Source organism: Perissodus microlepis, chromosome 10, assembly GCF_051167445.1.
Source record: "Perissodus microlepis isolate ML-2025 ecotype Zambia chromosome 10, ASM5116744v1, whole genome shotgun sequence".
NCBI classification, from domain to species: domain Eukaryota; kingdom Metazoa; phylum Chordata; class Actinopteri; order Cichliformes; family Cichlidae; genus Perissodus; species Perissodus microlepis.
The window spans coordinates 9,583,167-9,604,263 of NC_140470.1; the positions used below are offsets into that span (position 1 = coordinate 9,583,167).

The 21,097-nt window shown below is 40.5% G+C and overlaps 2 protein-coding genes across 2 annotated transcripts; one reads left to right on the forward strand and one right to left on the reverse strand.

Moving 5' to 3' along the window:
* The first annotated feature begins 5,070 nt into the window (after positions 1-5,070).
* Positions 5,071-10,764, forward strand: npm1a (nucleophosmin 1a). The gene is made up of 11 exons (XM_084941820.1): positions 5,071-5,230; positions 6,337-6,416; positions 6,660-6,779; positions 6,931-7,024; positions 7,129-7,241; positions 7,325-7,404; positions 8,830-8,893; positions 8,983-9,093; positions 9,214-9,324; positions 9,408-9,482; positions 9,745-10,764. Exons 1-11 carry the CDS (start codon positions 5,185-5,187, stop codon positions 9,787-9,789), a joined length of 939 nt encoding a protein of 312 aa, XP_084797946.1. The 5' UTR covers positions 5,071-5,184; the 3' UTR covers positions 9,790-10,764.
* Positions 10,765-12,698: 1,934 nt separating this feature from the next.
* On the reverse strand, positions 12,699-16,384 carry cldn7b (claudin 7b). Its single transcript, XM_084941821.1, has 4 exons — positions 15,983-16,384; positions 14,116-14,280; positions 13,942-14,026; positions 12,699-13,843 (listed from the first exon to the last, which is right to left on the reverse strand). The coding sequence occupies exons 1-4, from the start codon at positions 16,203-16,205 to the stop codon at positions 13,675-13,677; spliced, it is 642 nt and encodes a 213-aa protein (XP_084797947.1). The 5' UTR covers positions 16,206-16,384; the 3' UTR covers positions 12,699-13,674.
* Positions 16,385-21,097: the final 4,713 nt, after the last annotated feature.

A 21,097-nucleotide genomic window follows, 5' to 3' on the forward strand; every position in this document is an offset into this window, starting at 1 on the left:
TTTGCCTTTTTTATTTTCGGAGTAATCCCAGGCTTGTCGGTGCTTTGTGCACTTGATGCTTAACCTTTAAAGTTGCCTCGAGCCTGGTACACTCCAGAAGCTAACTAGGCTAAGATTTTAGTAGGTAGGTCTGGGGAGAGGGTCGATGGTATTTTTATTTATTGGTTAACCTGTGGTCACACATTTCCCACCTGTTTTTGATTTGTGTGTTGGAGATGGTGCTTCTTTGATATTATTGTTAGCCTCAGGTAGTTTTTTGTTGTGGTTTTGAATGGCTACCTTTGATATTGCCATGTTTAAGGCAAACCCTTCGCTTGTCCAGCTGGACGCCTGCAGGAAGAGGGATTTGCATGAGGTGGCAGCAATTTATGGCATTTGTGTCTCCATAGCTCTGCGTAAGGCTGAGCTGAAAGCTGCTCTTATGTCTGGATTGGTGGAGAAAGGGATAGTGGTCTTGCCAGTGTCTGCCAGTCCACCTGAGCATGGTGTAGCGTCTCAGCCTGTTCCGCAGGTGCCAGCTCAAGCTGTAGCTCCATCAGTGTTTACGCCTGTTGCTCAGGGGTTGCCTGAGGACAAGCAGATGACACTGCCTCACTTCGAACCTCTCTCCATTGAATCATCAGTTAGCTCGAAGCAGGATGCTAGGCTCCGTGTACGCCTGGCTCGTCTTAAGTTGGAAAAGGAGGATCGTGAAAGGGAGTTCCAGTTAAAGGAGTTGTAACTTAGGCGTTTAGAGGCAGAGCTTGCAAGAGCCAGGGAGGTTGAATTGAAGGAGGTGGAGGTGGAGACAGCTGTCAAGGTGCAACAGTTGGAACTCCAGCCGGCTTCCCTTCCTCCAACTGCCTCCATTCGGCAGGCAGATGCACCGTTTGATGTAGGGAAAAACAGTCGTCTGGTTCCGGTGTTCCGCGACACTGAGGTCGACAGTTACTTCGAGTCATTTGAGCGTATAGCCACAGCCTTGCACTGGCCACGGGATTCGTGGGGCATTTTGTTACAATGTAAGCTGGTAGGTGAAGCTCAGGAAGTTTGTTCCTTATTGTCCGCTGAGGACAGTCTGAATTATGACAAGCTAAAAAGTGCCATCCTTCTAGTTTATGAGCTAGTCCCAGAAGCTTATAGGCAGCGTTTCCGGGGATTAAAAAGGGGACAGGGTCAATCCTACTGAGACTTCGCGAGGAAGAAAAGTGTGCTTTTTGATCGGTGGTGTGTGTCCAGTGTTAAGAAATCAGTTTCACCCCGATTCTTTTTATTCCTCAGGCATCCAGAGACGGCACCGGAACTCAGTAGTCATTTCACAAAACCTTTATTCATCTTCATCTAAGCATGCATCTTCTAGAAGGGAAGACGTGCAAGGCCAGTGTCCCTCTGCAGACCTTCACTGCTTTGTCTGTGAAACAGTTTTGTAGAAGTGACCCCATCATAAAACCCCCCCCAGTGTGTGCTTGAAACTCTGTCTGTGTGTGTATGCACGAGCATGTGAGTGCCTGTGTGTGCGCGTACCCGTGTGTCTATGTGAGTGCACGTGAGTGACTGTGCGTGTGGGTGCGTCATAACAGTCAAAGCACTGTGTGTCTTTGTGTACGTGACTTCCTGGGGGTCATAAAAGTAATCTCACCCAAGCTACACCAAATTCCTCTACACAACATAGAAAACAGAGTTAACATATTACAAACACTGAGACCCCCACTCTGTATCCACTGGGCCATTGGCCTCTTGCTGTCTTAAATTTACAGATCATGTGGAGAATCTCCTGCAAACCTACTTCTAAGTGTATAACACTTATGAGTTTTATTAAAGGTATAAGCATCAGCGACCCCCAACTGTAGCTTCCTGTCTCCTTTTATGGCAGGCAGACCCCCAGTATCCATAAATTCCTTTCTCTCTAAACAATTACACACTCTCAGGCCTACAACTAAGCCAAACTAAAACACTGACAAACAAATCCTTTCCTATTCCTCTGATCTAAACAAATTTAACACATATTATACTAATTATTTTCTTGTACTCACACCAGCAAAGCTACAGACCTGGCGTCGATGCGTGAATTAATGCTGATAGAGGAATTTAAGAACTGCGTCTCCGAGCGCATCGCAGTACACCTTAGCGGACAAAGGGTTTCCTCATTACAGCAGGCTGCAACACTGGCTGATGAGTTTGCCCTCATCCATAAAACCAGTGTCATTAAGCATGACCGATGCGATGCCTCAGTGAAGGTTAGCAATGTGCCAGCTGTGCAGTACCCAAAGAGCGAGGTACCTGTGTCCCGTCCCAAGGTGAAAAGAAAGTTTTTCTTCTGTTTCAGGTCTGGCCATTTGATAGCAAATTGTGAGGCCTACAAACAGAAACAGTTGGTCTCGAGGGCTAGGAGTGTGCCAGCTAGCAAAGCTGATACAGGCGTGATTTCAAGAGCCAAAACAAAGCTCTGTTTCTTTTGCCACAAACCTGGCCACCTTGCTAACTGTTTGAAAGCCCACTCAAAGCAAAAAGGCTCTGCTTTAAAAGGAGTCAATCGTGGTTCACAAACGGACAAAGTTGCCAGTCCGAGACGACAATTGGAGCATAATTGCTCAGTGGTGTCTTTTGGTCACTGTCAGAGGTCGACTAATTCTGAGCTGCCACCTGTTGACCATCTTCCAGATGACCTACAGTGTGACAGATTGTGTGTGACACAACCATTCCAACCTGCACCTCTGGCTAGCCAGCATGCCTGTTGCCATGAGCTAGCGAAGAAGCGTCTTTGTGTTTCAGAAAGGCCTTCTAGCTATTCGCTGGGTTCTCCATATGTGATGGCTCAAAAAACATCTGGCTGTCACTTGGGACACTATGTTGAGGGACTTGAGCCAACCCCATTCAGTGTTTTCAACCCATCAAAAAGGTCTTGGCAGATTTGGCAGGGTATGCCTAACCATTATTATGGTGCACGGTAGGTGATAGATTTAAGATTTGTGTAGGACATCCTGTGCCAAACCACTGGTTTGTATTTATGGGAGGGGGTGTTACGGCCCTAGCTGGGCCTCCTGAAACTTCCCTTGTGTGGGTGTGGTGTTTTCTCTCCGCCTCTTCCTCTCTTGCTCCACCCCTCTGTCTCTCTCTTGCTCTTCTCTCTCCCCAGGACACAGCTGCTGTTCATTGGCCTCATTTACCACCTGGGCCCAGTTAGCAATCACCTCTCCTAGGTCATATAAGCTGGGGATGAACTGGATATGAGAGAGTGTTTTTTCTCTGGTGTCCCCACATTGTGTGTCGAAGGTGTCGGGAGAGATCCTATAGTGTGGAGTTGTGGAAGCAGTTTGCAGTGTAGCTGCTTCACATGAGTAGTTTGGGCTTGTGGGCCTCGGCAGCAGTAAAGCTAGCTGCTGCTAGTGACAGGGTGAGCTTGTGGGCCCCTGGAAGTGCCTCCTCGTGGTGTGGAGTTTGTTTGGTTGTTGTGTTCTTTGTTGTTGCAACCTTTTTCTAGTGTTATTGGTAAAACGGCGTTGCCGGCTCTTTATGTTAATTTTATCTATAATAAAAACTATTTTATTTACTAAACACCTCTGTCTGTTCTCCTTTCATTCTGTTCTGGACCCATTTGTTACCAGTCCCCACACACACCCCTAGACCTTCATCGGGGGGACGTAACAAGTATGTAAACTGTGTGAATCATATGCCATGACATTTGCAAGTCCTCAGACTTAAAGCTCTTTGGGTCCTGTTAATTAGCTTTTTTTTTCTCTTCTTACCCATCTGTATTCATTTAGCTCAACTATTCAAACTGTCGGGGGAAAATCAGAAAAAAAGATTTTTGGTGAAGAAATTGCCCATCTATCAACTATTTGCTGCTAACTTCTTGGCATTTATATTATGAGTACAGTTCTGTGCAAAATTTGAATTCTTAATCTTTCTTCGTGGTGATCAGATTCTTACAGTACTTTTCTGCATTCCTAATTTCATCAATTTTGACAAGATCCCAGCATCGAGCCCAAAACATGGCAAAGCCGTCATCATGTTTTACATGTGGCTGTAGAGAGTCACTGTTGGGTCTCCACAAGTGAAATTTCAGGTTTGTATCAATCACTCCGTAAGACCTGTTGCCACAGATTTTCAGTCCAGTTCTTCTGTAACTTGGCACACCTGAGACTGCTATCCCCGTTTCACTTCCCTGAGTGATGAAGCATCAACTGAACGGTTAGATCGCTCAGGTCCTGTGTCAGGCCTTTGTTGGATTTCTTTTTCTACTTTTTACTTTCAAATAGTGTCGATGTGCAGGAGATTATTTTTCTAGACCTGCCACTTATTTTGTCCTTCACTTTATATCTTTAAGGACACACTGCACACCATACCACAATATGCCAAGTTTTTGGCTAAAGCTCTTTAGGGATTACCTTGTGATGCAAAAATATTGTTTTATGCCTTTCAAACTGTGTTATCTTTGGTATTTCTCATAGATTGACCCAGAAAAGGGAAACAAGTGATGTGATTTTTTGACGGGCTACTAGTAAAATGCTTAAAGAGACAATTTAAAATTGGTTCTTTAAATTGGTTCAAGGTTCATCCTTTGAGTTATGCGTCCTAATTCAATCATTCTTGAATGACTGATAGATCAGTGTTGAGTGGCTTAACAAATAAAAAAAATACTTTTTAATACTTTATTATTGTAGGGTCTTTCCATTACAGTATAAAACACCTTGTTGTTGCTGCGATTTGGCATTACAGAAATAAAATTGACAACAATACAAGAAAGGCTGGCTACTTGGAAGTAAACTATAAAGAAATAAGGAAGAGCTCGAGACTTTTTCACACTGCTGACACCTACAGACAGATTTTCAGCGACAGAAGAACATAATAGGTTTGATGGGATCGTAAAATTAAAGGTTTATGTAAAGAAAACATCTTAAATGACTGTAGTATGCATGGGGAAATAAATGAAGGACTATAGTGTTGAGACGTATTTCAAAATGACCGTAATTCCTAACAGTCAATGCGCGTTTACACTTTTCCAACACAAACAATGGAGCTAGCTTTAAGACGCTCTGTGCAGCGGTCCTGTAGGTGGCGCTGTGGGCTGATTTTTTCACTCCGTGCCTCATTGAGAAAAGAAGAAGAGCGGGAGCGCTGTAGCACGTTAATTAGTGGCTGCTGGTACCATTTGGTTATTCTTCTACAGCATATAAGGAGTTTGTCAGCGTCCTCGTCTCAAACATGAACGGGCTAGATGAACCAATGGCGCCACAAACGTTCCTTTACGGTGAGAGCACAACTTTGTTTTATGTGTGACTTGGGGTTGTTTTATATTCTGTGTTCTCGTGTTTTTTGGCGTTAGCAACAGAAAAAATTACACGTAGCATGCTTAGCTACACGTGCCTTGTTCCAGACGAAGACAGTGGACCTGTTTGCATTTGAAACATTTAAAATGTCTTGTGGTGTTGGTTGTTATGAGTCGTGGCAGGAGGTTGAATGAGTCTTGCTGAGCTGCTGTGCTTCAGACCACTTTGCCACACACGTGCTTGGTTATCAACATGGCGGCCCCCGTGATTTATTAACGGAGTTGATATCTGATCAGTTTCTTTAAACAAAGAGTTAGCGCTGCTGTTCTATTGAAGCACCTGCTTTTTTTTTTTTTTAGATGAACTGTCCCGTTGAAGCTCTTCTTCGAGCTGACAGTTTTCTGCTGGCCGGGGAAATTGGTCTCAACGTGGCTTCAAACACACGCGGACCGCGTTGACCTCCCCACTCCTGCTCCTCCTGCGACTGCATTTTAAGCCACCCCAGATCTTAAAGAGTGTTTCTATTCTTCATCTGTCGTTCTGCTCCCCTTACTAACTAAAATTTAACCTCCTCTTTTAGGATGGATACTTCAGACATCGTTTAAACAGCAGATACGGTCACAGTGTACTGTTTTAATGTTGCAAATTCTGAGGTGGTTCTAAAGGAGCAAGAGCTAAATATCTTTTTCACACACAGAAACCAAGCCAAATCGTCCTAATTTGATAATAGACTGTCTCCAGATTGGTGATGCTTATCCAAAGCTCTGCAATTGGCTTTTAACCCAGGTTAATTGAAATGTCATATCTGTAGAGGATGCATATTGGAATATTAACATGGCACATGTCTTTGCTAGGTGTTTCAGAACTTTAGCATAAGTTTTGATGACGTGATTTTCACATCTCCCCCTTCTTCATTTGAGGGGAATTCCTGCTGTTGCCATGTGGCAATGTTCACCCCTTGTTCTGTAGGGCTCCCTCTTGTGTGCAGCTTATATGTAGCGCTTTACACCTAAGTGATTGGTTCTACTCATTTTCTACTTTTGTATTCTTTTAAAATAATTAATTTTTATTTTAATCTCTTCATCAGGGTGTGTGCTGGAAGCTGGAAAGGAAGTGGTCTTCAATCCCGACGACGATGACTTGGAGCATCAGCTGGATCTGAGGATGGTGCGTGTCTTTCATGCAGTTTGTTCATCCCTGTATACTTGAAGCTGTTACCACACAGTGTAGAAAATGTATTGCAAAACTTACACAAAATGTCATTGTGTCCCACACACTGAGCACATTGCTTGTGGTTGTGTGAGGAGAAGGATGCAGCCAAGTGGTACAGTGAATACCAAATCGTTGGTTAACATTTTCAGTTTGAAATTTTCCACCACCAAAACATCAAATGTTCTGTTGTGTCTTTAGGTGTGTGTGGACCCCAGCACAAAAGATGAACTTCATATGGTGGAGGTAGAAGGGCAGGACGCAGAGGGTCAGAAGGTCAAGGCAGTTCTGGTTTCACTTAAGCCCTCTACCTTGCCAAGTGTAAGTAAACGTTCTGCTTGAAAACACACCTTGGCGACCAAATTATTTTATGCTTCTTCCTTAGCCTCACATGTAGGGGCTTCTGTGCTGCCTCAGGAAAAACTGCTGTATAGTTTTGCAGCAGCTGGCTTATTTGTGCGTTTTGCTGCAGGCATGTCTTGGCGGCTACACAATCACACCCCCGGCAGTTTTTCGCCTGAAGGCAGGTTCTGGTCCGATCCATATCAGTGGACAGCACCTTGTCAGTGAGTATTCATAATTCAGAGAATGTGGCGATAACCCTCACACAATCAAGACTCCTCATAGCACAGCAGACGGAGTAGTTTTTAATTATAAATTGCCCCCGCAGTGATGGATGCAGATCAGTCTTTTGATGAAGACGATGAGGATGACGATGAAGAGGAGGAAGATGTCAAAACATCAAAGAAAAGGCCTGCCACTTCCCCTGCTGCAAAGTCTCAGGTTTGGTTTTTTAAAATTGTTTCAGTATAAAGTGTAAACTTGTCGCTGTAAATCGCATGACTGACTTTTAATCTCATACACAGAAAAAGATGAAAATGGAGGTGGAGGAGGATGATGATGATGATGAGGAAGACGATGATGAGGACGATGAAGATGAGGATGAGTGAGTGTCTGACCATACAAATGCTGTGAAGTGCTTAAGTTGCCGTCCTCATGCGAACAGATGGTAGCTTTACATCTTTCCTCCTCCTGCCTCTTGGAGAGCCGATGACTGTAGGAGATCAGTTGTTAAAGATGGCCAGCTCTGGGCAAAGCGTTATTTCATATTTGCGTCACTGCATTGCTGGTAAAAGAACATACCTCTGCTCATCTTGCTGCCAGCATGTGTAGCAGGCTTTTGTTGAAAATGACCCTTTTTTTTTTTTTTTTTCTTTTTTTTTTCCCCCCCCAAACCAACTCAAATTGTGAAAATAAAATTCATAGCAAAGGTCAGATGGCTTTTGAACACTTGTTCTGTCATGTTTTATAAGAGCTCATTTGTTACTCGCTAATAGCGTGGAAATAATGCTTAATGGAGCTTGCTTCATAACATGATAAAAGCAAAACTTGTAGGAAACAATCTAAAATCTGGTTATATTTGTAGCCATGACAGTGTGCATAGTAGTTACTGTTATTTTGAAACTAGGGAAAAAGTTTTCTGGTCCATGTCAGACTTTTCAAAACCAAACCATGTCCATGCTACAAAGGTAGCCCTTCGTAAGGCTGTGTGATATGACCAAAATCTCATATCCCGATATAAGACATTTATTGTCCTGACAACAATATCACAAAAATTCTACGTTTTCTGTAAATTCTGTGATTCTCGGGCAACTTGACTTGCAAGAAATGTTTTCAGCTGGGTGTCGTATACCTGGAGTTGAGTGTTAGATAAGTTGAAACAGCCACAATTTTCTTGAGTATTTATTACACGTTGTGCTACAGGGAAAAGCCTGTTCTAAGGTTTGTTTTTTAGCAACTGACGGCTCTTTTTAGCTTCTCGTCCGTAAACACTCTGCATACTATTTCACGGGATTCTGTGTATTTTGAAAAATCTCAACAGGATATTCACCTTCAGTGTGAAAGGTTTGTGGGGGGGGAAACAAGCGGACGTTGGAGCAATTGTTGTTGCTAACAACAACGCATAAAAGCAGTCGCTTGTCCGTCCATAGTGTGGTTATTTTAATATAAGAGAAAGAGAGAACTTTAAGAATATAGCCACTACAGTGACCATCAAAACGATGAAAAAGTATTGCTGCAAACAGTTTATTTTTGCGACACCACCAAACAAACGATTGTGTGATATGAAACCTATAGACGTTTTCATATCATCATCCGATATCGTTATATCGAACAGCCCACTCCCTCACTCCTCCCTCCAGTAAATGGCTACAGTGCCTTATGACTTGTGTGCATCTTTAAGTTGCATTTCTCTACTGGGATGGTGAGGACAACAGTTTGGAGCACTGTTGCTTTGACCTTGCTGCAGGCAAGAGGTCAATTTGAGAAAAAAGTTGAACTGCTATTGCTTTAATCTTTCTCATTTCTTCAGGGATGATGAGGCTGATGACGACGAGGACGATGAGGAGAGCATGGAAGAAGAATCGCCCGTTAAGGCAAGCAGATATCTTTATCGCGGAGTTTTAAATTGAAGCTTAATTTACACATGCTCACTCTTCAACTGACAGCTGCCCATTTGTTACAGGCCAAGGCAGCTCCAGCCAAACCTACACCATCCAAACAGACTCCATCCAAACCCAAAGCACCTGCACAGAATGGCAAGAGTTCAAAACCGAACACTCCAGCCAAAAACCAGGTAACAATGGTTTACATGAGCAAGAATGGCGAGCAAAGGCAAATATATTTAAAAATTAAATTCAACACTTCTAATGTCTAGGCTTTAATTTATTTGTATTTATTTTTTTGCCCAATGTAGGAAAAGACACCTAAAGGAAAAGGTGACAAGTCTCCCAAAACCCCACCAACTCCTAAAGGACCTCTGAGTGTGCCAGAGATCAAAGCCAAGATGATGGAGGCAGTGAAAAAGGTTTGTTCTTGGTTGTCCTTTGAATCTGTTTGGCATGATTAAAGTTGCAAATTGATTACATTTGTTTATATTTTTCCTAATAGGGAGTAACGTTACCTAAAGCCCAGCCCAAGTTTGAGAACTTTGTGAAACATGGTCACAAGGTCACAGAGCCCAAGGTATACAACAAATTTCTATTGCCTGCTATTATAACATTCTTACCTTCTTATTATTGTGAAAATGTAGCTACTGGCCGTAATTTGATTTAAATGGAGGTGGTGTACTGGCATTTATTTGTCATGCCACTAGGGGGCATCAAAGTCCAAATATTCCAATCATAAGTAAGGAGGAAGTTGTGTTGCGGTAAATGAGAGACCATGTTGCATGAACCTGCTCTGTTTTTGACAATTTAAGTCAGCTGTTTATTTTTTTTCTCCTCAGGTCATTGCAGAGCTTTGGAAGTGGAGGCAGGCATTGAAGGAATAACAGACGTTGCAGTTTTATCTATTTTTATAACTTGTTTATGCCCTTGGCACCTGTTAAACCCTCTGAAGCCAAACTGAGTGCCTCACACTTGTCCTTAAATCGCTCTTTACGTATAGTCCACTTCAATTTGCCCTCCTGGATGAAGAGATTGGAGAGGTAGTGAGGGGCGGTGGCTGTGCAGTGCTGGTGCATAGTCCACCTCCATCACCCTTTTGTAGGAGCACAGGGCTTAGGGTTTTTTTTTTTTTTTTTTTTTTTTTTTTTAAATAAATCCTTGCATTGTTTTAAACTTATAATTTCTGGCACCAGATAGTGGAGAATGTTATGTTGTTTCTTCATCTTTTTTTTTTTTTTTTTTTTTTTTTCTCTCCCCACTTTGGTAAGTTTGATATACTCTTATTAAGAAACAGTTAAAATACACCTATTACACAATTTAAAAACACCTTCAACAGGGATCTAATACTGAAAATACTCAGTGAAGTTTGTTTGGTTTAGTATAATTAAGAACAGGAGCACGTATCACTCTTTCTAGAACATTGTCGTTTGTTTATTATAATTTTAGATTTGTTGCATCATAATCCTGTGACAGCGATTTCTCTCCTTTCAAAATGTGTTGGAGATGTATTTTTACCGTCCAAGGGGAAAACGATTCAGCCAATCAGTTTGGGCAACGAACCTAGAAGTGGAGTAATAACACATTTCAGCTCTGTGTTGCCATGCCTACTGACAGCCCAGAGGGCAAAGGTTACATGCTCAGTAACTGTATGTGTGAGTTAATTTACAAATGAGTTGTGTAATGTTTCATAGAAATTTCTACTGGTATCGAGTTTGAAGGTGCAGTTTGACCAACTGGTTATTCTGCTCTCGGTGCACGAGGCCTGTTAAAACACAAGACCATTCCATGCTGTCAAGTTTTTACGACTTTTCAACAGACTGTCCCTCAATTGATAAAAATAAAATAAATGTGTATCTTTCTGTTATTGTTCTTTATTTAAAATTAGGTTTCTGAGTTATTACAACATTCCTCTTGGTGTTTCATTGACAGAAGGGATGAGACTGGCAAACAACAAAATCAACTGTTTCCATGTGACCTTTGAACAAATAACTTTTTATAGGCGTTTTGTCATCTGACAAAGGAACCATTTTACAGAAATGCAGATGGGCTATAAAGTTCTCTTTGTAATGCTGTTAAATGCCAAGGCCACTTTAGTGTACACTGGCCACGTTTCTAAGCAAGATCCTTTTGATTTTGTTTGATCAAGCCACTATAAAGAACCCCTCTGGTGTCAGCACATTTTACTCAAATATTCAGATGTGCTGCAGCAACCTGCAAATGGCTTACCATGTGAATGATTGTGCAGCTTGAAAGGGAACCTTCACCCCCACATTAAGTTAACATATTTTACTGGTTATCTAGATTCTTCATATAAGCTGCCTGTTATGGGAGATGTTAAGCATCTGCCTTCCCTTGATTATAATGGAAATAATTGGTACAGGATGTGGGTTGTTTTTTTTTTTTTTTAAAGGAGAAAAAAAACTGCAGTTTCATGCAGCAAGTACCTCTTTGCTGAACCACACCTGCCAACTCACACTGCAGAGGGAAGTGTGACAATGGGCTCGTGGTCATGCTTTAAACACTGATGGCTTCCCTCTTCTGGTGTGTGGATGTAGTTAAGTAGAAGTACAGTTAATGTTGTTTTATAACAAGGTTTATAGGTTTATTTTTTTTTTTTTTGTTTACATTTTGAGTCCCACAAGGTTGATCCTGATGTATTAAAGAAAGGGTGCACATGCCTATGCCTAAACAATGCAGGTGGGTAAATAGCTCTGTGAGGTGAACTGTTCCTATAACACAAGAAGCCTTGTGCAAGAGACCCTGTTTATTTAATAAGTATTATGTATCAATGTGGCTTTCTATTATGTGTATAGTAAAAGTTCCTTCAATTCAGCAAGGTACGTTTCTGATTAGCAGTGCTATCTGGCTGATTAGAGTAGGGGATGTATGGTGTTCAGAATTTAGACAAATGTTTTCCAACTTTAAAAACAAAATAGATTCCGCATGAACGCCACTGTTATATATGACAATAAACCAAAAGCAATTGAATTGAATCTTATGGGACAAGACAATAGATGTGTTTCTTTTTTTGAGGTTGTGGGACACTGGCAGAGAGGCGTTAAAGGTTTGACCCTTCTAAGAAAAACCAGTATCATAAGTAGGTTTATGATCTGGCCTGGAGGGAGGAAAGAGTAATGATTAGAGAATGGCAGGCAGAATGAGAAAAGGAGATCTAGAGCAAGACACTACAGCCTCATAAATGGCGAGGAGGATATATATCTATATAGATAGATATATATCTATATATAGATATATATCTATATATCGATATAGATAGATAGATAGATAGATAGATAGATAGAGAGAGATACACACCGCTAGGTGGCATTAAAGGCAAAGCAAAGCAGCCAGCTAAATGATGTGTGAAGGAAGGAAGATGGCTTCCCTTTAGAGGGAGAACTGTGTGGCCTTCATGATTTCAGCCTCCTCAATAAGAAATTTATCTGCAGCTGGAGTCTGATATGTCTGCACTGCAATACTGCTAAATGCTAGAACCATGCATGTGTAACGCAAAGGGGTTCAGATATCTTACAGCACAAGCTGGCTTCTGGGCACCATTACATGAAGTACAACACGTGCATTCTAATCAAATACGTACTTTTCCACGCTAACACAGCTCTTTTATATTTCAGTTTTCTCAGCCAGTTTACAGTTAGACTGTTTGAAGTGTATTTTCCCCTCCATATTTTCATTGTCTTCATTTTGAGATGGCACAAATCTAAAAGCCAGAAATTCTTTCCATTTTTAATGTACAACACAAATTTACAAATAAAAAAGCAAAACAAAAAAAAAATCTTTTTTAAAAACTGAAAATTTATTGTATGCAACAGATATTGTGACAAAACAAAAAACAACAGTAATCAAGACAGAAAAAGTCAAAGACAAGGTCACAACATTTCTCGGCAAAACACTAAAAATTTAGAAAAATCTCTATTTGTAGTTCCAAATTCACTCCTGCAAATGATTAAAAAAAAAAAAACAACAACAAACAAACAAAAAACCCAACACAACTATAATAGTTTGTGGTTGTATGATTTGTGTGTTTACACAGGGGAAACAAAATGTGTAATATTGGTAGCACAGAGCTTCTCATCTTTGATGGCAGATTAAATATTATGCATTCAGTCCTCACAAATGGTTTTTTTTTTATTTTTTTTTATTTTTTTTATTTTGGGGGGTGGGATTTGTTGCCCAATTGTTGACATTGTTGGCAACTTGACCCACTATGCTCCCTCATGTGTTATGGCACTCTCTGATGGCAGCAGCAAGATAACACAGCCACATGCCAATGAGAAGAATTTAGTTTGGGAGGGGGGGGGGAAGAGAGAGATTTGCTTACAACTGGCGCGCCCCAAAGCTCTTCAGACACCAAAGTGCATTGCAGAGGTTCACTGAACCAAACCTGTAACTGATCTAAAGGGTCTACTGCCAGTGTCACAGTACAGCATTTTGGCAGAATGAGGCAGGACTGACATAGTACGTGGGTGGTGGTGTGGTGTACATTATATAAGCACGCAAGCAGTAGGTACAGATCCAGACAAAACAAAGCCAATAATCTTGGTCTCAGGTAAACAGCCATCATTTAAAATATTTTACTGGATTTAATAAAATAGAGTAACATCACAGGTTAGTACTGGTGAAACTAAAATACAAAATAAAAAGTGAGGTCTCCACCTCCTGCGATACATCTTTGCAATGCTTCAATCTCTGAGTTGGACGAGTGTAAATGTTAAAGTGTTCCTTCAGCCTCAAACCAGGAATGTTCCTGTTCATACATAATCCTTGTTGCTACCACTGGATCTGGGGTTGGAGATGGGATACTTTGGTCCACTTTGACGCCCTTTGCTTTTTGGACAGCTTGCTGCCAGAATGCCGCCTCCCACAACGGTCAGGAACGCACCAGCCCAGGCAATGAAGATGGCAGCACCGAACTCATACCTAGAAAAAAAAGTTAGTCAGTCAAACAGATTAACTATGCCAAGATGACTCGATATTCAGAGTACACAAAGGTCAGTTTGAGATCGTAATGTACATACTTAGTGTTGACAGGGGTGAAGGGGTTGTAGAAGGCCCGGATGATGTCATTCGCATACCAAGAGCAGGCAACAATGGCACACAAAGCTGTGGCAGAATAAACAACAACATTATTCAAACTGTTAACCTTTTAAAAAATTAAAAATTAAAGACAACCAAGTCAGATCGCTCTTTACCTCCAATCAAGATAATAATTCCACCACCCATTGCAGTGCGGGACTTGCGCACTTTGTCATCTCCGCCACAGTTGGTACACTTCATTCCCATGCAAGCTACACCCAGACCAGCCAGCGTTACAATAATGCTCACAATCATGAGGGCGCGGGTTGCCTGAAGGGCACCTGGTTTAAAAAAAAACAAAACAAAGGCCAGGGTTAAACCATCAGTTAATGTGACAAACATGAAGCACTCTGTAATATGTTACATGGAATACAAGGGTGTGGTGACAGGCTGTAGGATTTACTACCGTGAATCTAAAAGGAGGTAAAAAGAAAAAAGAAAGCAAAACAGCAGCATTTTCCTGCAGCAATTTATTGGTAACTATACTAAGCTGTCACTTATATTTGCAGACTTATGTGTTTAGATTTTCAATGTGGAAGAAGGTGGTGGAAATACAGACACAAACACACAACGGAGAGACCTGTCTCTTGTGTCTCACTGCCACTCCCTATAACAACGACACACAGAAACTGGCTCTACCTGGAAGTCTAACAAAGCTCGAGGGGGAGGGGTTGGGGGGTTGGGAGCCTGGCAGTACATGCGTGAAAGTCTGAAACAGGTCTAACCAGGTTTCAGGTTTCATTTCAGGAAGACGCTCTCAACCTCAGGCACTAACAAATCGCTTTTTAAGCAGGTGCACACTTTGTTTAAAAAAAAAAAAAAAAAAAAAAAAAAAAAAAAAAAAAACACACAACACACCATCTGACAGAATCTGGGTTTCACTAAAAATCAGACAACGAGCTCAGAAACAACTTGTTCGCACTTCTGAATTCGTGTTTTTCCTTTCCCAGTTTTGGTATCCATTGTTGGTAAAGAAATTTCAAGCATCCATTTCTGAACAACAGGCCATTATTTACTCACTTGCTCCATATCTAACCACCAGGTTTAATCACACAGTGTTTATCAGAGTTGGATTGGGTTCATGTTTGAAGAGGTGATACGGCACTGCCGCAGATATTTTAATCAAATGTTTTGACAAATAACACAAAAAAAATAAATAAATTGATACAGATGGGTTTGTGTTTGTTCATTGAAAGAAATGGTCTATGAACCATCAAGTGAATTAGCTATTCACAACTACAAGTTATGTGATCTGTCCCACAGTGACTTTCAGGCAGTTTGACCCCAGGGCACAGCTTCGATCAGCTGAATTTGAAGCACGGGAAATAAAGCTGCCGTGCTACTATTAACCTACTTTTGCCACTGACTTATAATAAGAGATAAGAGCCATAAAGATGGTTGGAATACAACAGGAAGAACTCTTTGGTCAACAAGAATGACCTAGACTTTACAGCTCCATGACCCAACTACACTTTTTTTGTTTTCCCCCTGGAATATAGTCGAAAAGGAGCTGCCATTGGGTGTTTGTTAGAAACATTTGTGTCTCTGCTCTATAGAGAAGGGTTTTGCATATGGCCTTCAGACATAAATGAGTAAATGGTGTCAAATAAAAATGCCCGTTAAAAGCCTTTATGAACCTGAGCTGCTCTGCGCAGGTTTAGCCTTCCTCGGTAGTTTAAACAGGAAAATTAAAGAACGAGTGATTAAACCGGTTAGACCAGTTCTAGGAAACCAACAACTAAGCTACAGACTGCGCCAAAAAGTTAACAGAAAGATTTAAAGTAGGCACAATCTGCAAGTCACTTCCTACCAGACATTAAAATTTCCTCTTCTATCTTAAGAACAATGACAGTACAACAAGTTACCGTAGTATTCACAGTAAACCGGAGCCTGCCGTTAAACTTTTAAACTATTTGGCCCATTACAGAGAGAAATTATGTGGACGCTCGTACTTATTTAAAAGCCATCAACTGTGTTACTTACTGTTGAGCTGCAGGATGGAGTCGTACACTTTACACTGCATTTGACCTGTGCTCTGGAACGCACAGGACATCCACAGTCCTTCGTACATGGAGATCGCAGTGATGATGTTGTCCCCGACGTAGGCAGACATCTTCCACTGGGGCATAATTGTACCAACTACGAGTCCAATCACGCCCAGAAGAGCCAGGGCGAATCCCAGAATCTGAAGACCCGAGTTAGCCATTTCTACTTCTTCTCCGACTTGACTTTGAAACAACAAAGGACGCTGTTCACCTGTTCAGGTACTCCTCAAGACACAGACTTCTCTCTTCTTTAAAAAACAAGTCTGCTTCCTTGCGAGAAAAAAAAACTGGCTCGTCTTTTGCTATCTAGGCACTTTTTCCTTAGTTTTACAAAATAAAGTTAGCAAACAACAGCTATATGATTTCTCGACGATTCCTCCCGCACCTGCTTGGCTGCCGCACCTTGAATGGAGAGTGAATAACGGGAGCGAGCTTTTTTAGGCGGTTTCACAGGTGGGCGGGGACGCGCACGTAGTTTCGTCTGCCGTAGCAGCGGACACCTGAAGTTTCATGATGTAAGTGTTTCCTGAACCAGACCACTGCGATGCCACGCATATGCCCATAAATAGTTTATAACAAACTGTACACATTACATATATGTATATTACAACTTCCTGTCCCGCTTTTGACACAGTGATAAGAAATACAGAAAGACAGACAGGGAATTGTTTTACTGCTGTAAAATAGTGAGGTCTTTTAAATTGAACTGTTTCGACAGTCAAAATGAAGATTCTGAATAAATAGTTTTGTATTATTTATAATAAATTAACAATCATAAATTAACACATAATAAAATAATAATAAAAACTTAATTTTATGTTCAGCTATATATATTAAGATATTTTTAAGAAACCTTGACATGGTGAGAATGTGATAAACAACACAGTGCCGCAATTCTTACCACAGAAAGACGCTGAGTAAACGAAACCAATCAACAGTAACAACCACAACATTTTGCAGCACTTTCAGTTGTACATTTGTGAACCAGTATTAAAATATTGCTATCCACTGAGCTGTACAGACAGGATCTGTTGGAGACAGATTTTTCTGACCAGAAAGAGTCTGCAGCTTCGGCCTTCTATAACGGGGCCATTATGTTTTTGTTTTTTGTTTGTTTGTTTGTTTTTTATTATATCTTTATTTGGAATGGACAAGAAAAATCCATCTGCATAGCAGTATATGAATAACATGGGAACAGAGTCCTTCCAGGTTTTTAGATTAAGTCCAGGAGAGCAAATTATAAACACAGTGATCAACAGGTGCATATTATCCTCCACTGGCTATTACTAGGAGAGTTGCTCACATGCTCTCCAGAAGGAGATACATAGAACACATTATATGGAACTATAAACACAAACTGGGGGGATGCCCATGCTGCTGCCATGGTAAACAAATAAATAAATAAATAATAGTAATATAAGTAAATTTAAAAAAAAAAAGTGAATTAACAATGGTCAGAAATTAAATAAGTAGATTACAAAAATACAAGTAACAGTGAGATCAAGTGAAGTCAGCTCTTGTGGGGGTAATGAATAGGATCCAATTGTTCCAAATTTGGTAGAATTTGGCCTTTTGATTTCTTTACAGATATGACAGTTTTTCCATCCTAAATATCTCTAAAATGATCCCAAACCAGTCATCCAGGGTAAGCTGGATTGGGCTTAACCATCTTCTAGTAATTGTTTGTTTACTTGCCACCAAGAGTAATTGCGCCAACTTAATCTCACTCCTACGTTCCAGAAAAGGGACCAGACCCATGTATAAGACCTTAAAATCTAAAGGTATTTGAACTTTAAAGACTGCGCTTTAGGAGGCCTGGACACCCATCCAGAAATTTTTTTAACTCGGGACAGTCCAAAAAGACATGAAAATGGTTAGCAACAGTCGAGCCGCATTGTCTCCAGCATTGAGCCCCTTTATATCTCTCCTGATATGGTGTCTTGAAGTATCTAATAATATTCTTCCAGCCATGTTCCTTCCAGCTCATAGAACTGGATGTGGACCACTGGCAGCACCTAACATTTTCCCACTCCCCCACAGAAATAGCAATCCCTGATTCCCTTTCCCATTTATCTTTAGTGTATAAAGTATTATCCTCGCTGGCACTAGAGAGAGCTTTGTATAGTTTAGAAATGGATCTGGTAGGGATCATGGTTGTGGCATTTTTTAGGATGAGGAAAAAATGCGACTCAGCATCATTAAAGTCGGACAATTTGCATTCATGATCAATATATGATCTCAGCTGTAGGTATCTGTGAAAGTCGTTTTGTGTCAGGTTGTGGTTGTCCCGCAAGGCCTCAAATCTGAGCACAATATTTCTATGAGTAAGAGAGAGGAATGTCGTAAGGCCATAAGATATCCATGCTTTAAAGTTAGAGTCGTGTCTGTTTGGAATAAAATCTGAGTCGAAAGCAAACCACCTGAAAATTTTTAACATTTTGTGTATCCCGCAAATGTTGATTACCTTCTGCCAAACTTGGAGGGTGTGGGTTAACCAGGGGTTCCCCAACTTATCCAGCTGACACATTAGACCCTTATCTGCCATTACAGCTTGTAGAGGGAATCGGTCCAACAGGCTGGACTCCAGTTCCTTCCACCTAGCCGTGTATGTTTTGGTGCACCAATATCTGAAGTCTAAAAAAATCATACTTGTACCTTGGAATGTTATTTTTTAGTCTCAATATTCACATATTTAATGCAAATGCCAACCTGTGAGTCTATACAATAGTCAGACCTTGTTATAGCAATATACTTTATATTACTGTTTGAGTTGTTAAAGGGTTTTAAATCTTTATATCCAGTACGTGTGACTGCTTAGTTGGGCATAATGTGCTCGAGTTACAGCAAATGTGAAATTGCTTACTATACATTACATGTGGCTTATTTATTGTAGGTCAGCAGAGAAATCTAGTAGTGGTTAAATGTGTGCCCATGTGATTAGACTACAACAACAGCTATATGAGTGATGTGCACTGATGGATAGTTTTATGACAAAACATTGCATTAGCATGTAAGTATGATCAGATTCCCCCCGATCAATAGATCATTTGGAACATCTCTTACTTCTTACTGTTTATTACCTGTAAACGTTCATTTTCAGTTTTTCCTGTAAATAATTATTTAATTTTGTACATTCTGTCTTTGTGTATTTATATTCACTACATATGAATATTGCCAAAACCATTGCCACCATCTCTGTTACATAAGTATTTTCCTAGATTCCTTTAACAAGCACATGTCTTACTGCTGGAATTATAGACAGAAAAAATGTGAAGATCTGGGGAGTAATTCAGGAAGCTTAGACTGAGAGTGTAACACCGACCGTGTGCCAATTCACAACAACAACATGAGTGGATTTTCATATTATTTAAATATGTACCTTACTGAGAAATCTGAATTTTGATTACATAGATATAATCAATCAATATATATTCGATATAGAAAGAATGAAAAATAGGGCTCTCTTTCTCTTTTGACTTTTTTCTGTTTGCCAACTGTGTGGTAACAGTGGGCGCCAACTCAATCAGCAGTCAAACAGGTTTTGTTAAGGATCTGCTAGAGTTGATGGAAAGCATAAAATTATACATTCAAATGCAATTTCCACATACAAGTAAATCCGATAAGGCTAGGCACGCGGACTTCTTATTCCTGCTTTTGCGCCGGTGTGTAACATCTTAACAAAAAAGTAAATTGTAGAGCAGAGGTGTTCTACTATGAAACCGAGACTTTTCACTTTAAATCTGATGTCACCACTGTGAGTCATCATACAGAAAGTAAACGATAAATATTTTTGACTTGTCTTTTGAGTTTTGGTCAGTCACATGACTCATTCGACGCGGATGGCAGCAAACGGAACAACTAAAATGTTTTTATTTTGCTTCACAGGGCGTGTCCTTTCATCGGAAGTTTCGGGAGGATTGCCGGTAGATCTCTTATCTGTTGTTGGACAGATATGTTAAACTTTCAATTTATCCATTACATTTTAGTTAACCCGCTGTAAACGTAGCCACGTGCCCCACGTTCTGTGACTGTGAACTACGTCATGGGGGGGGGCGGCAAGCTCCTCATCTGATTCCAACTGATTTTATTTCTATGGAACATTTTACAAAAGCTCAGTGTCGAGCATGTTAAAAACACAAAATTGAACGGATGAAATAAATAATAGGTTCATGTCTTTTAATCTGTATTTGCTTTACACACTGAATTCTATGAATTGTGTCGATGGCCTTCAGACCTTTGGCTATACTTTAAAAAAAATAATCTCCAATACCAAAAAGCAAGAAAACAAACAAAACGCTGATTGGCTGAATGACCATGAAACTGACTAAAATTGATCTTGGCACTGCAGTCAAGCTTTTACCAATGTAGTGCTTACCACTTTTCTTCAACTGCTTGTTTTCACAGCTCACTCCAAACAGTTTAACACAGTTAACTGAAGTTAAAGCAGTAGGTGTAGATTTCAGACACCAGACACCGTGTTATACACCCCCATTTGACCGCTCCCTTCAGCTGAACATCTTTTTTATTCATTTGTGTTCATGAGAACGTGAAATTAGCAAAAGGCTTATTTAGAAAAAAAAAAAACTACTATAACATGTATTCAGCTGTTGTAATGCTTCTATCTCTAGGGTATGTGACTGGGCTGAAACACAATCCTAGCCTCTGGGGAGCATTACGTCAGGAATTGCATCTGGTTTAAAAATTCAAATATACAGAACCATCTACTGCAACAGACAGCAGTCCACTTTTTTGAGAAACAAAGGAGCAACCCCCAAAAAATGTTTTTAATGCATTTGTCGCCGTCATAACATGAAATCAAAGAAGCCTTATATAGAAAAAAATGCTATAACATTGCAGTCAGCAGTTGAACAGACTCTCCTCTGCTGTGCACTCAAATGAAAAAAGAGGACAATATTTTCAAAAAGAGAATATTGTGCACTTCCACTCCTCAACTCCTCAATAGCACAGCTGAAATGTGCTTGAGTCCTAAAAATCATCAGAAACACAGCTGAATAAAAACCCTGAACATGTAAAATCTTGTGGTTTATACATT

Excerpts from the sequence above, each read along its gene's own strand:
- npm1a (XM_084941820.1), top strand. The coding sequence starts at position 5,185 with ATGAACGGGCTAGATGAACCAATGGCGCCACAAACGTTCCTTTACG. Across the intron at positions 7,405-8,829 it reads GACGATGAAGATGAGGATGA|GGATGATGAGGCTGATGACG; the intron begins GTGAGTGTCTGA and ends TCATTTCTTCAG. Across the intron at positions 9,325-9,407 it reads TGATGGAGGCAGTGAAAAAG|GGAGTAACGTTACCTAAAGC; the intron begins GTTTGTTCTTGG and ends TTTTCCTAATAG.
- cldn7b (XM_084941821.1), bottom strand. The coding sequence starts at position 16,205 with ATGGCTAACTCGGGTCTTCAGATTCTGGGATTCGCCCTGGCTCTTCTG. Across the intron at positions 14,027-14,115 it reads AATTATTATCTTGATTGGAG|CTTTGTGTGCCATTGTTGCC; the intron begins GTAAAGAGCGAT and ends ATTCTGCCACAG. Across the intron at positions 13,844-13,941 it reads TTCACCCCTGTCAACACTAA|GTATGAGTTCGGTGCTGCCA; the intron begins GTATGTACATTA and ends TTTTTTTTCTAG.